The following is a 14093-nucleotide window of genomic DNA, read 5'->3' as shown; positions in this document are numbered from 1 at the left end:
ACTTAAGAACAGATGAAACCTTCAGCTGGGGACCACATTAACACTAAAGTTAGAGAAGCAGGGAATTTTCAGCCATCTGGTTCCACCTGAGTTACAGATCTAAGGTCTCTCCAAATACTCCTTTTACTATCTTCTCTTCCTCAAGAGAAACAGTACACACTCACATGTAAATAAAATGAGGAATAGGATCCAATGGTCACTTGCCAAAAAAGTATCTCTGCTTCAACTCTTGAAACTTTGCTGATTAAATATTTATATGTTTTAAAAAGCAAAAACAATGAAGGAGGAAACCATTTATACTTTAGTATGAACTAAAAAACAAGGTTAAAAACTACTGCCATGTACTGAGTTCTTATTATAAGCCAAGTGCTGTGCTAGGTGTTTTTACATACATTATCAAACCACAAACATGAGAAACAATGCTATCATCATAGTCATTAAAAGATTAAAAATAATTAAAAGACAAGTACAATGACTACAGAACAGACTGCTGCTCTGTCTGCACTAGAAAAGTTACAGAACAAATATCACAAGCTCAGGGCTTACATGACCAGCTCGAGTCTGAGAGAACCAGAAAACTTCTAAATGTCCCAAAAAAACAACTTAATTCTTATAGACACACGGCTGAAATTTCAGAAACCAAACTTAAAATGCAATCTTGCTGGAAGCTGAATTATATCACAAATTGAATTCACACCATCACCAGGTCTGTTACATTAAAGTTAAGGCATTTAAACAATAAAGACAGGTACTAGAAAATTGGTATTGGGACATTTAGGTAGATTATCATTAATCTGATAACTCTGAACCCCCAAACCCTATCAAGCCTTCCTTGCTAGCAAAAATCAACCCTGCCCTCCTGTCTGAGAAAATTAGCCTCACAATGCCTGAAGACTCTCTCTATCTCACTTTTCAGGAGAATATGGATTCTCCTCTGGACCACTCCACCACCACCTTTCATTGCTTCCAGATCCATAATTACACTCAAATCCACACAGACCCCAGGAGGATGAGTATAAAGTCTAACCCAAGAGCAAATGCTATTCACATCAAAAAAGTTGTAAGATTTTTGCCAATTTTTATCAGCAGAAACCTAAATAACATGTGTGAGAATGGATTCCAAGATTTCTAGGGAGAAAGGAATTTATGACAGGGATGCAAGAAATTCCAGACTCAGTGTGTCAGCTCATGTTGAGGGTATCCCTAACAGTTTGCTCAGCTAGTTAACGGAAACCTGAACTCAACACAAGCCTACGTCAAGCAAGATGCCATGTGACCCTCAGTGTACACTGAAGGAAGATCAAAGGTTCAAGAAAATGGAATACTAGAATGGATATACGTTATATCTGACTTGCTCACCCACTCCATAAATATATTTACAGAAAGGGTCCAGAGGATACTAGCATCAATGAAAGCGCTATAGTGCAGGAGAGAGAGAACAGAAATGCCAACACTAAAATTGGCTCCCTGAATGTAATAGATAATGTCCTTCTCCCAGGACAAGAGAAATGGCAAGATCTATCCACCTGAAACAAGGTGAATACGGTTACCATAATGGGCAGCAAAGCAAGGCTCAATTACAGTTTTCTTTTATTATACATCTAGGTTTTAATGTTAATATTAAGGTTATGCTATCTTCATAAAAATAACTACAATTACTTGTGTTTTAAATACTAGATAAAACATACCTGGTACCTTTTTTGAGAGGGCGTAAAATACACACACCACAAAATTCACTACTTTAAACAGTTTAAAGTGTACAATTCAGTGGCATTTAGTGCATTCACAATGTTGTGTAACCATTATCTCTATGTAGTTCCAAAACATGTGGAACCTACTTCTGGTCTCTATAGATTTATCTGTTCCCGATACTTCATATAAACAAAATCATACAATATGTAACCATTTGTATCTGGCTTCTTTCACTTGACATAATCTTTTTAAGGTCCAAACTCACTGTAGCATGTATCAGCATGGCTTCTTTTACTTAGCACAGTATTTTTGAGGTTCAATCACACTGAAGTATGTATCAGTATTTTATTCCTTTTTATGGCTAAAATACCACTGTATGCACATATCACATTTTGTTTATCCATTCATCAACTAATGAGCATTTGGGATATTTCCACATGTTGGCTATTGTGAATAATGATCCTATGAGCCAGTCTCCTTTTAACTAACAGGTATTTAATTACCTTTCCTTCTTCTCTGTGGTAAGTGATCTGTTTAAGCTTTAACTTCTTTGAGGGTCAATTCACATAATTTATACTTTGTTGGGGAATCATCTATTTCTTCTGGATTTTCAAATTAGTTGTCAAAGAGCAGCATCTAGTACTCTCTTAATTCTTCAAACTGTTTCTCTGTCAGTAGCTCTATCTTCTTTCTTATTCCAACTCTTCTATATTTTTGCTCTATTTTCTTTGGTCAACATCAGAAGAGGTCTGTTTTAGCAATCTGTTCAAAAGCTTTTGTATCTATATTTATCATTTCTAAATTTTTGTTTTCTATTTTATTAATTTCAGCCTTTTCTATAATTCTCTTGTCCCAGTTTCTTTTGGTATATTTTATCATTTTCCTAACTTCTTTAAATAAGCACTAAATTTCTTTATTTTTTGCCTTTCTTCTTTAGTAATGAAAGAATTTAAAACTAAAACTTTTCCCCTAGTTTTATTGTATTCCATAGATATTGGTATAATGTGTTCTCCTTTTCACTGTTTTCTAGATAATCTGTAATATTCTCTTCAATCCACTGATCACCCTGAATTATGTTTCCTAATTTCCAGTTAGTGTGAGTTTTTGTCATATTGTAATTACTTATTTCTAATTTAGTAGAGTATAATCAGAAAATGTGACCTGTAATTAAAATCTCTATTTTTTTAGAATTGGAAGTTTTTAATCAATAGTCTGTGAACATATACACAAAAAAGGGCTGCAAAGATATATATACAGTTATATAACTATAGACATGTAAGTACTTTATAATACAGTATAGTATTACAATACTATATAGTAATACAATATTATATAGTACTTGATCTATAATCAAGTTTATTATGTTTAATCCCTCTATGTCTTTTCTCTTTTTTCTATTATATCTGTCCAATTCTAAAAGAGAAATGTTAAAATCTCCCATACAATTCTTTTATTAGATTCCCAACATTACTAATAGCTTTTCTGTCATAACTTTGGCTGCTATGTTGTCTGACATATATTATGTTTCATCATACATTGTCTTTTGTATCATTATGTAATATCCCTCTTCATTCAATTGAGATCTTTTGACTTTAATATAAATATTGCTACTAGTGCTTTTTGTTATTTGTATCTTTATCTCTTTCTTATTCAATATTTGTATAAGGAATATTCTTATATTTCCATTGTTTCACATAGCTGTCTCATAAACAGCATATAGCTAGATTTTGCATATTAATTTACTTCTAATAGCTTGTCTTTTAATGTGAGAATTGACATTTAGTGAAAAGTACACTTGACTTTATTCTTTCTATCTTATGTTTACCTTATTTTACATTTTTTCCCTTTATTTCCTTGTCCTAATTTTTGCTGATCTAAGCTGCTCTTAATTCTGTTTGTATTGGAAAGTCTCCTATACTTTGCCATTCCATTAAATGCTCCCTCCACCTTTCTTTGTGCTCAAAATGAGACATGTTTGTCTACTATTATTTTAAAACCATGTCAACTATTCCTCTGCCTATACATACTATTTTCCTCTCTGAGACACTCTGTTCATACCTACTACTTACCTTTTCCCAAACAGAAAAAACCCCAAGGTCCAAAAAGATAGCCTTATGGTCACTTGCCCAACAAAGTCAAAACCTTTCAAGCTTATTAATGAGCATGCCATATGGGATGAACTAACAATCCTCTTGGAAATCATTTCACAGCACATTTCTTGCTTTTCCCTTATTACATTTAATATATGGCCAACTTCTCTGAGAAACACCATTACCAGATCTAGCACAACCTAATCTTTGAAATTCCATATCAAGTGCCAAATTTAATTACTATAAATATTATTCAAGGAAATATACTCTAGTTGAAAAATCAATATCATATAGTATTTTTTAATTGTTCTATCACTATCTGAATGCTTTCATATTTTTTGTACTTACCCTTCTCCAAGCTTCTCTAATACATCAAAAACTTCTTCAGGCTGCTTTGTCAAACTGTCTTCACTCAGCTTTTTAAGCTTACTGACAAAAAGAAAAGAAAAAAAGAAAAAAATATTTCCCTTGAGGCATTTTACAAAATTTTAAATTTTATTTTTAATAGGCAATATATTCAGGTGGCTCAAAAATCAAATATAAAAAGGCATACAGTAAACATCTTTTCCCTAGCCACATTCCTCATGTGCCCAGTAACACCCCCCAAAATAACCACTTTTTTTAGTTGACTGCGAACCCTTTATACAAATATGAATATATATTCTTAAGTCCTCCCTTTTTTAATACACTAGATAGCATTTTATACACACTCTTCTTTATAATTACTAGTATCTTCCCTGATGATTTCACTTAACAATATATAACCTATGTTGGAGATCTTTACATCAGTACACACAGGTTGATCATCTTTAATCTGAAATCTAAAATGCTCTAAGATCCAAAACTTTTTGAGCACTGGCATGACTCAACAGTGGAAAACTCCACACCTGACCTCATGGGACAGGTCATAGTCAAAACACAGACACACAACATACAGTTTATTCAGCAAACCCAAGGGAAAAAGGAACCTCCCAGCACCCTTCAGTTGCAATGTGTCTTTTCCACACACACCCAGATTCCCCCATGCAAGCACCACCACAAAAGGTAATAACATGGCACATGTGCAGGCCAGACACACCAACAACAGGTTCCCCACAATGCTTCACATGGGGCCAGGGCCTACATGTATTACTGGTTTTTCTGTTTATTCTCTGCTTTGTGGTATAAAGATATTATTGAAAATGTCAAAAAGGCCTGCAGATACCCAATGGGTAACAATGATAAGAGAAAGCATTTATGTTTATCTCTAGCACAGAAAGTCAAGCTGCTAGAGAAACTGGGGAGCAGCGTAAGTGTCAAAAGTCTTACAGAAGACTGTGGTGTCAGAATGACCACCATATATGACCTGAAGAAACAGAAGGGTAACCTGTTGGAAGTTCTATGCTGAAAGTGATAAACAGAAGTTAATGAAAAATACAAAAACACTACATAAAGCTAAAAATGAAGATCTTAAATGTGTACTGAAAGAGTGGATGACAGTGAACATATATCATTTAATAATATGCTGATCACTGTGAATTAAAATAAGATCTTAAGCCCCCCTAGAAGACTGAATGGACCTCATCTTGGCCAAGGGGATGCCAGAAATACCCTAAAGCTGAATTACAGGCCATGAGGAGATGGGAGGTCAGACATGCCTGGTCATGCTCCCTCCCTTTTGGAGATACTCTTTGTAACAGTAAGATACTAAATCATTAACAGGACCTAAGGCCATGCAAGACAAAGCTTAAACCACACCTGCAAGCCATCAATTTACTTGCTGGAACATTTGAATTTCGGTAAATGTCCAGTGGCTTGTCTCTGATTAACAGACATCCTTAACTTAAAATGTTTCAAGCCTTTAGACAAAGTTTGATTTCCTTAACCAATTACAAATCAAAGAATCTTTAAACCCACCTATAACTTGTAACCACCCCCCACCAGATGTCCTGCCTTTTCAGGCCCACCAATGTGCACCTTCTATGTATTATTGATTTATCATTTTACGTGTAATTCCTGTCTCCATGAATGTATAAAACCAAACTGTAACCTAGCTGCCTTGGGCGCATTTTCTCATGATCTCTTGAGGCCATGTATCCCAGGCCATTGGTCACACACACTTGGCTCAGAATCTCTAAGATATTTTACAGTTTGGATTTTTTACCATTAATATCATGAAATAAGCAAGTATCTATCATGAACTGAAAATTGAAAGGAACTGTGAATATTCAAAAGGTTGGTTGCAGAAATTTGAGAAAAGACACAGCATTAAATTTTTAAAGATTTGTCATGATAAAGCATCTGCTGATTACGAAGGAGCAAAGAAATTCATTGGTGAGTTTGCCCAGGTCACTGGTGATGAAAATCTGACACCAGAACAAATCTGAATGCTGTTGAAATATCACTGTTTTGGCATTACTGACCCAGACAGACACTGACTACAGCTGACGGGACAGCCCCTACAGGAATTAAGAATGCCAAGGACAGAATAACTGTGCTAGGATGTGCTAATGAAGAAGGCAAGCATAAGTGGAAACTCGCTGTACAGGCAAAAGCTTGCATCCTTCTCCTCCTGTCTTCAAAGAGTGAATTTCTTACCAGTCCACTACTATGTAACAAAAAGGCATGGATCACCAGCAACATGTTTTCTAATTGTTTCACAAACATTTTGTACCAGCGAAATCAAAACCGCAAGTGGGTTTTGGCCTAGGGTCCTGCTACTTGCTGTATAAAGAGCCAATTATTGAGACAATGAGGACTGCAGAGGAAAAAAAGGAATTTTTAATATGAAATATATCTGTTGGGAGAATAGGGAATCAGAATCAGCCTCAAATCCATCTCTCTAAAGGGAGAGTACAGGCTTTTTAAGGAGGGGCTACCTGCTTTGGGGCAGGATGTGTTGAAATTAACAAGGAGCTACACGCATTGGGCATGTTAGTAAGGGATGAGGAGTTTGGGGTTAGGAAGTCTGCCCAGGCGCCTTCAGAATTTCCACTCCTCTGTCTTGTCTTGCAGAAATTGTCATTTCTGGGAAACAACTCAGAAAGGTCATATAGTTAGTTAAAAGTTACAGGGTTCTGGTCATCCATAACTATGGGCCTGAGAATATAAAATATGAGAGGGAGAGGATTATAAAAAACACATAGGGGTCACTGATGTTTGTTCATAGAGCCAGTTACACCAGCAACAGAAGCTCACTCCAGGAAGCTGGACTGAGTAAGAACTGAAACATTTTGTTATTCCTTGACAAATGTTCTACTCATCCTCCAGCCGAATTCTCATCAAAAACATTAAGAAAAAATGAAGGGTGCAAACAAAAAGTAAATTTAAAAAAAATGTTTACACTCTGTATTAATACTTTCCCCCAAATGTGACTTCATTAATTAAGCCATATGACCAGGGTATCCTTACTCAGTGAAGAGTAAATATTCTTGAACAGCATGCTCGTAGTAGTGAACAGAAGTATGGGTGTGGAAGGTTTTCAAAAGGAGTATAGCATTGGGAGGCCGAGGCGGAAGGACGCTTGAGCTAAGGAGTTCAAGACCAGCCTGATCAAGATAGGCAGACCAAAGCTCTACCAAAAATAGAAAAATTAGCCGGGCACAGTGGCATATGCCTGTAGTCCCAGCTACATGGGAGGCTGAAGCACGAGGATTGCTTGAGCCCAGGAGTTTGAGGTTGCAGTGAGCTATGATGATGCTACTGCACTTTAGCCAGGGTCACAGAACAAGACTTCATCTCAAAGGAAAAAAAAGTGTAGCATGAAGAATGCTGTACATGCAGTTCCCAACACTTGGAAGTCTTTAAAAACTTAGTTATACATTCCTGACACAACCTCTGGCCTGCAACTATATTCAACAATAATGATAAACATGGTAGTGACTTTGAAGGATTCCATATATCAAGTGAAAAAAAAAAATGTCTAACCTCCTTATCTATGCAAAAAATATACCTTCATAGTCCGTCAGTAAGCTGGAAGAAGTGGATATCAAAGAAGTTTGTAACACCGATAATGAGGCTCCAGCTGTTCATTCATTGAAATGGTGAAATAGCTGAAATGGTTCTGAATTAAGGTTATTGCAATAATAGTAATGATGAAGATAACATTGTTAACACTGTAGACAAAGTACATAAAGATGACACAGGGAAAATGTGTGATGGGCTTATTGAAGGACTTGAGCCTTCATAACAGAACAAAAAATCATGTCCATTTATAAAATCAAAGGGAGACTTCTAAGACAAAAACTGTTGTTAATAAGGCAAATGACTCTGAAGGAAACATTTTAAAAAGCCATCCACCAAAATGCCGCCTCATCTCTAGAGGATCCACTTCCTGGTCCATCATCAACTGCTTCTAATGTTTCTTCTACACCTAAAAGGTACAGAAACCTTCTAATCAAAACCAGCATCGTACGTGGAAACTGAAAGCCTGCCATTATTTGTTGTGGCTGTTGTTTAACAGCTGAAGCAGGTATTAGGTAATACTACCGTGCTGCTTAGTTACCCTGAACACATTGTTTTTTCACTATATTAATGCTGTGCCATATTTTTTTCTATTAAGTACTTACATGTGAATAAGTATAAGAAAATGATTTCTTATCAGCAGCATATAAATTCAGAGTCAGAAATAATGGTGATGCCAAAAAACCACATAGATTGTCCACATGAACAGCTGAGATGATGACACCTTTGTTTTCTGATGGTTCAATGTACAGAAACTTTGTTTCATGCACAAAATTTAAAATATTATATAAAACTATCTTCAGGCTATGTGTATAAGGTATATATGAAACACAAATGAATTTCATGTTTAGACTTGGGTCTCATCCCCAAGATAGCTAATTATGTATATACAAATATTTCAAAATACAAAAAATCCAAAATCTAAAACACTCTGGTCCCAAGCATTTTGGACAAGGGATGTTAGCCTGTATAAATCATTGTCATTCTTTTTTACAGCTACATTCTATTACAAAGATGTGGCATATCTTACAAGCCCAATCCTTTACTTATGGACATCTAGGTTCTCTTTTCCTCTAATAAACACTGCTGCAATGAACAACCTTATATATATAAGTCAATTCACACATGTGCCAGCATATATGTAGAATTACCAGAAGTAAAATGGTGACATCAAGAGAAAACATACACACAAAGACAAACACACATATGTAAAAGATATACTGACAAGTATATATTAAGTACAATCATATAATAATATATTTTAATAATGCAGGATAACAAAAGATCATTATAATTATGCAATAATTATTAAAATTGTCAATTACATCTTGGTATATTTTACCTATTATAATTGTATGTTATATAAGTAAACATGTACATTGATATTGGCAAGTTGCCTTCCATAGGGTTTATACCAATTTATTCTACCATAAGTAATAAATGACAGATCCTCTTTTCTCACAGTTCTACCAATAGGGTATTTAATCAAATTACTTGAATTATGGCCAATCTGTTAGATAAAAATTTATTAACTCAGTTCAAATTTAACCCTTATTATTTACAAGTGAAGTAGAGTCTCTTTTCATATGATTATGAAACTAAACCACCTGTTTATATTCTTTATTCATTTTTCTACAGGATTTGTGGTCTTTTTCTTATCTGTATACAAAGGAAATTAGCCTTTTTTTAGATTACATATATTTTCACTTGTATTTTTACTTCCCTTACAGGTTTTTAGTTTTGTAGTGCATTTGATTGTTTGCCATAAAAAATGTCATTGTTTTGTTTTGCTTTTTTTAATCATTCACCTGTACAGCATTTGCAGATATATGGAAGCAAGAAGTAAGAGAAACCATGCATGGTACATTTGCTAAAAAATAATTCAGTATGAATGAAGCATACAGTAAAACTAACCAACATTCAGAGGTAAGTGGGGTCAGGATAAACACAGCCATGGAAATCATGTTAAGAAGCTCTATTTTAAAAGATCCCTTCCCCTGTATGCAGAGAAAGGACTTACAGTGAGCAAGGGTAGAGAAGGGAATCTAGTTACAAGCCAATTCAAAAATATAGAAATATGGGGTATAGTACTAGAGCAGTAAGAATGGAGAGAAGATTGGCTAATAGGGATATTAAAGAGGCACAAATCAACAGAAAGTGTTTTCATTAAATATGTGATGATGAAAGAAAGAATTGAGCATCTCTCTTCAGCCTTTGGCTTAAGCAAATGCCATTTTACTCTAAGCTAAGGAACACCAGAAAAATCAGTTTGGAAGGAAATATGATAGGTTCAATTCTAGTCATCCAAATGTAGATTTCCAGTAAGCAATTGGATCTATAAATCTCAAGAGAGATCTGAATTAGAAATATAGTTCATGGTGTTATCAGCATGAGATATGGCTTAAAGCTATGACAGACAAAATCATCAATAAAATGTCTAACAAAAAATTAAAAGTCAGAGACAAAACAGACACCAAGGAAAACCAATATTTAAGAAATGAGGTTATAGCCAGGCATGGAACACCGATAGTCCCAGGAGGCTGAGGCAGGAGGAGGCTGAGGCAGGAGGATCACTTGAGCCCAGGAGCTCGAGGCTGTATGAACTATGATTTTGCCACTGCACTCTAGCCAGGGCAACAGAGCAAGACCCCATGAAAAGAAAAAAGAGAGGAGAGGGGACGGGAGGGGAGGGGAGGACAGGGAATTAAAGAAAAGAGAGAAATGAGGTCAAAAGCAAAAGAAGGTAATATGTCAAAAGTTATCAAGATCAAACAACTTAAAAATTTAAATATCCATTGCACAATTTCCACTCCTGGCCACCAGGGAGCAAGAGGATGCAGAATTTTCTGTCAGCAGTAAACAGCTAGAAAACTCAACAAAATATAGGAAACAACTATTTTCAGACATTGAATATCAGGCATTCCAGGACTGAGATCCCTGAGAGAAGGGAAATAAAAAAGCCCTACCATCACCCAGGCTTTAGATCTAGAGGCTATGTCAAACCGTAGCACAGGAAAAGAAGAACTCAGAGTGAGCACTTTTGCTGAGCTGAAAAAACAGAGACTGGAATTTGGGGAGAAAGCAAAGCAACTAGAATTTGCATTACAGAGTACCTGAGAGAAGTAAACTATGCAGACAGAGTAGTCCAGCAATCTGTCCAGGGGTCTCCGAGCATTTGGCTAAATTCTGATCCGTGCATGCATATAAAACACTCCTCAAAGCCCAACAAAACCAATTTCCTAAGGAGAAAAAAACAACCAGCTAGCAGTAAAAAGCAAAATTCCCTGTGGTTTCGTAATGCAGAGACTCTTTCCCACCAGCCAAAATTGAAAGAACTCCTTGAATACAACTCCTTGAATTCAATCAGTAGAGAAGCCAAAATGGCCTTGTTTTAGAAAGGAGATTCTATTACCAAAAGATAAAGGCTACTCCAGATTCTCCCTAGAGGAACATAAAAACAAGGCTCAAAAACATCAAGCCACTCCACAAGGTAACTTAACTGCCTACCAAGAACAAGTCTATAACTCCTTAAACAAAACAAAACCCAGCACTCACAAATGTAACATTAACAATGTCAAAAAGTCAATCAAAATTTACTAGACATCTGAGAAATCAAGAACTAAGACTCATAAAGAAAAGTCAGGCAATACAACAGATCCAGAAATGACAGAGATGGTGAAATTAATAGATAAATATCTTATTGAAAGGGTGGTCTTACAGAATATAACAGGAAAATATCTAATTCCACAACTTCCCCAATAACGGCTAAAGATCAATCATGAACTCTCTCCCTGCTCTCTCTCCTTCTAGCTGACAGACACCCTGCAGGGTTCTTTCTAGCCTAATCTTTGTCTGGAGAAATCTTTCTCAAAACCGGCAGGCTCTAGCTCTCCACCCTGTATGAATATGCTACCATGTACTCGCAGATGTTAAAGGAAATTGATGATAGAAGAAAAAACTAAATGGAAACTTAAGCGATAAAAAATAAAATATCTGAAATGATATTTTCACTGAATTGGATCAAAAGTAGATTAGATAATACAGTAGAAAATGACAGTAACTTGGAGAGGAACAAATGATTTTAAAAAGGGAGGAACATTTTCCAAATTTTATGAAATCCACAGATGCATCAAATTCAACAAACATGAAAAGAAAAAGGGAGAAAGAAAGAGAAAGAGAGAGAAAAACCAAGATTGTATTATAATCAAATTGCTGAACACCAGTGAGAAAGAGAATACTAAAAGTCATCACAGTAAAGACATGCAGGCATACTTCAGAGATATTGCAGGTTCAGTTCCAGACCACTGAATAAAGCAAATGTCACAATAGTGTCACAAATTTTTTGGTTTCCCAGTACATATAAAAGTTTACACTACCCTGTAGTCTATTAAGCATTCAAGAGCATGTCTAAAAAAAAGGTACATGCCTTAATTTAAAAATACTTTATTGCTAAAAATGCTAACGATCATCCCAACCTACAGCAAGTCATAACCTTTTTCTGGTGGAGGGTCCTGCCTCCATGTTGGCTGAGGGATGCTGACTGATCAGGGTGGTGGTTGCTGAAGGTTGGGGTGGCTGTGGCAATTTCTTAAATTAAGACAACAATGGAGTTTGCCACATCGACTGACTCTTCATTTCATAGAAGACTTCTCTGTAGCATGAGATGCTGTGTGAGAGCATTTTACCCACAGTAGAACTTTCAAAATTGGAGTCGATCCTCTCAAACCCTGCCACTGCTTTTCCAACTAAGTTCATGGAATATTCTACATCCTCTACTGTCATTTCAACAATATTAACAGCATCTTGACTAGGGGTAGATTCCATCTCAAGAAACCACTTTCTTTGCTCATCCATAAGAAGCAACTTCTTATCCATTCGAGTTTGATCATGAGATTGAAGCAATTCAGTCACATCTTCAGGCTCCACTTCTATTTCTAGTTCTCTTGCTATTTCCTTTACATCTGCAGTTATTTCCTCCACTGAAATCTTGAACCCCTCAAAGTTAACCATGAGGGTTGGAATCAACTTCATCCAAACTCCCACTGATATTGATATTCTGACCTCCTCTCTGAATCATGAATGTTCTTAATGACATCAAGAATGGTGAATCCTTTCCAGAAGGTTTTCAATTTAGTTTGCCCAGATCTATCAAAAGAATCACTATCTATAGGAGCTGTAGCCCTATGGAATATATTTCTTAAATAATAAGACTTGAAAGTCAAAATTACTCCTTGCTCCATGGACTACAGAATGGATGTTGTGTTTGCAGACATGAAAACAACATTCATCTTCTTGTACATCTCCATCAGAGCTCTTGGGTGACCAGGTGCATTGTCAATGAGCAGTGATATTTTGAAAGGAATCTTTTGACTGAGCAGTAAGTCTCAACAGTGGGCTTAAAACATTCAGTAAACCATGCTGTAAACAGATGTGCTGTCATCCAGGCTTTGTTATTGCATTTATAGAGCACAGCAGAGTAGATATGGTGTAATTCTTGAGGGACCTAGGACTTTCAGAATGATAAATAAGCACTGGCTTCAACTTAAAGTCACCAGCTACATTAGCCCCTAACAAGAGAGTCAGCCTGTCTTTTGAAGCCAGGCATTGACTCTCCTCTATAGCTATGAAAGTCCTAGATGATGGCCTCTTATAGAAGTCCATTTCATCTACATCAAAAATCTGTTGTTTAGCGTAGCCACTTTCATCAATTTATTTAATAGACAGATCTTCTGTATAACTTACTACAGCTTCTACATCAGCATTTGCTGCTAAGGGGTGGTTTCCTGGCCCTCCTGTGGGGCACACAGCTTCTGCTTTTACCTGCCCATCAGAAACAGTGAACTTTTGCCTGGGATCAGAAAGAAAGAATTTCCTATAGTTCCCCCACAGCAGCAGATGACTTTTCCTACTCTCTCTCCCACAGAGCCAGCATACCAGGTATAATCCTCCCCAATTTGATCTTATATCAAGGCAATCACAGTCAAAATCCTAGAACCCCTTCTGGTATGTCATTATATGTCATTTTGAAAAGGTGCAAATGACTGCAAGGGAACACAACACAACTTTTTGAGGTGGTGGAAATGTTCTATATCTTGATATGGGTGGTAGTTAAAGGAGTATATAAATTTTGTCAAAACTCATTAAACTATATACTTAGAGAAAGTGAACTTTATTATATACAAATTTTATATCAGTGACTCTATCTTTTAAAAATCTCAGAATGTTTTTCTAAAAGAAATTGACAAGCTGGCAATCTTTGAGGTTGTGTATTTCTTTCAGTGCTGCTCAGAAGTCTGAAGGTAGGTAAGGAGAAGGCAGACAGTGGAATTTGTCCACAGTTAGCAATTTCCAAGGAGATACCCTAGAATG

The 14093-nt window shown here is 36.0% G+C and overlaps 1 protein-coding gene across 3 annotated transcripts in view; it reads right to left on the bottom strand.

The window, feature by feature from the left end:
* STK3 (serine/threonine kinase 3) overlaps window positions 1–14093 on the bottom strand; it is a 277013-nt gene that overhangs the window by 244860 nt on the left and 18060 nt on the right. For all 3 annotated transcript variants that reach the window (XM_045560703.1, XM_045560704.1, XM_045560705.1), the window contains exon 2: window positions 4131–4211. In XM_045560703.1, coding sequence (XP_045416659.1) covers window positions 4131–4211 — 81 coding nt within the window. The remainder of the gene's footprint in view (window positions 1–4130; window positions 4212–14093) is intronic.

This window comes from Lemur catta, chromosome 9, assembly GCF_020740605.2.
Source record: "Lemur catta isolate mLemCat1 chromosome 9, mLemCat1.pri, whole genome shotgun sequence".
NCBI lineage: Eukaryota > Metazoa > Chordata > Mammalia > Primates > Lemuridae > Lemur > Lemur catta.
Note: the sequence above shows the minus strand (reverse complement) of the source record. Positions and strands in the feature narration are given on the sequence as shown.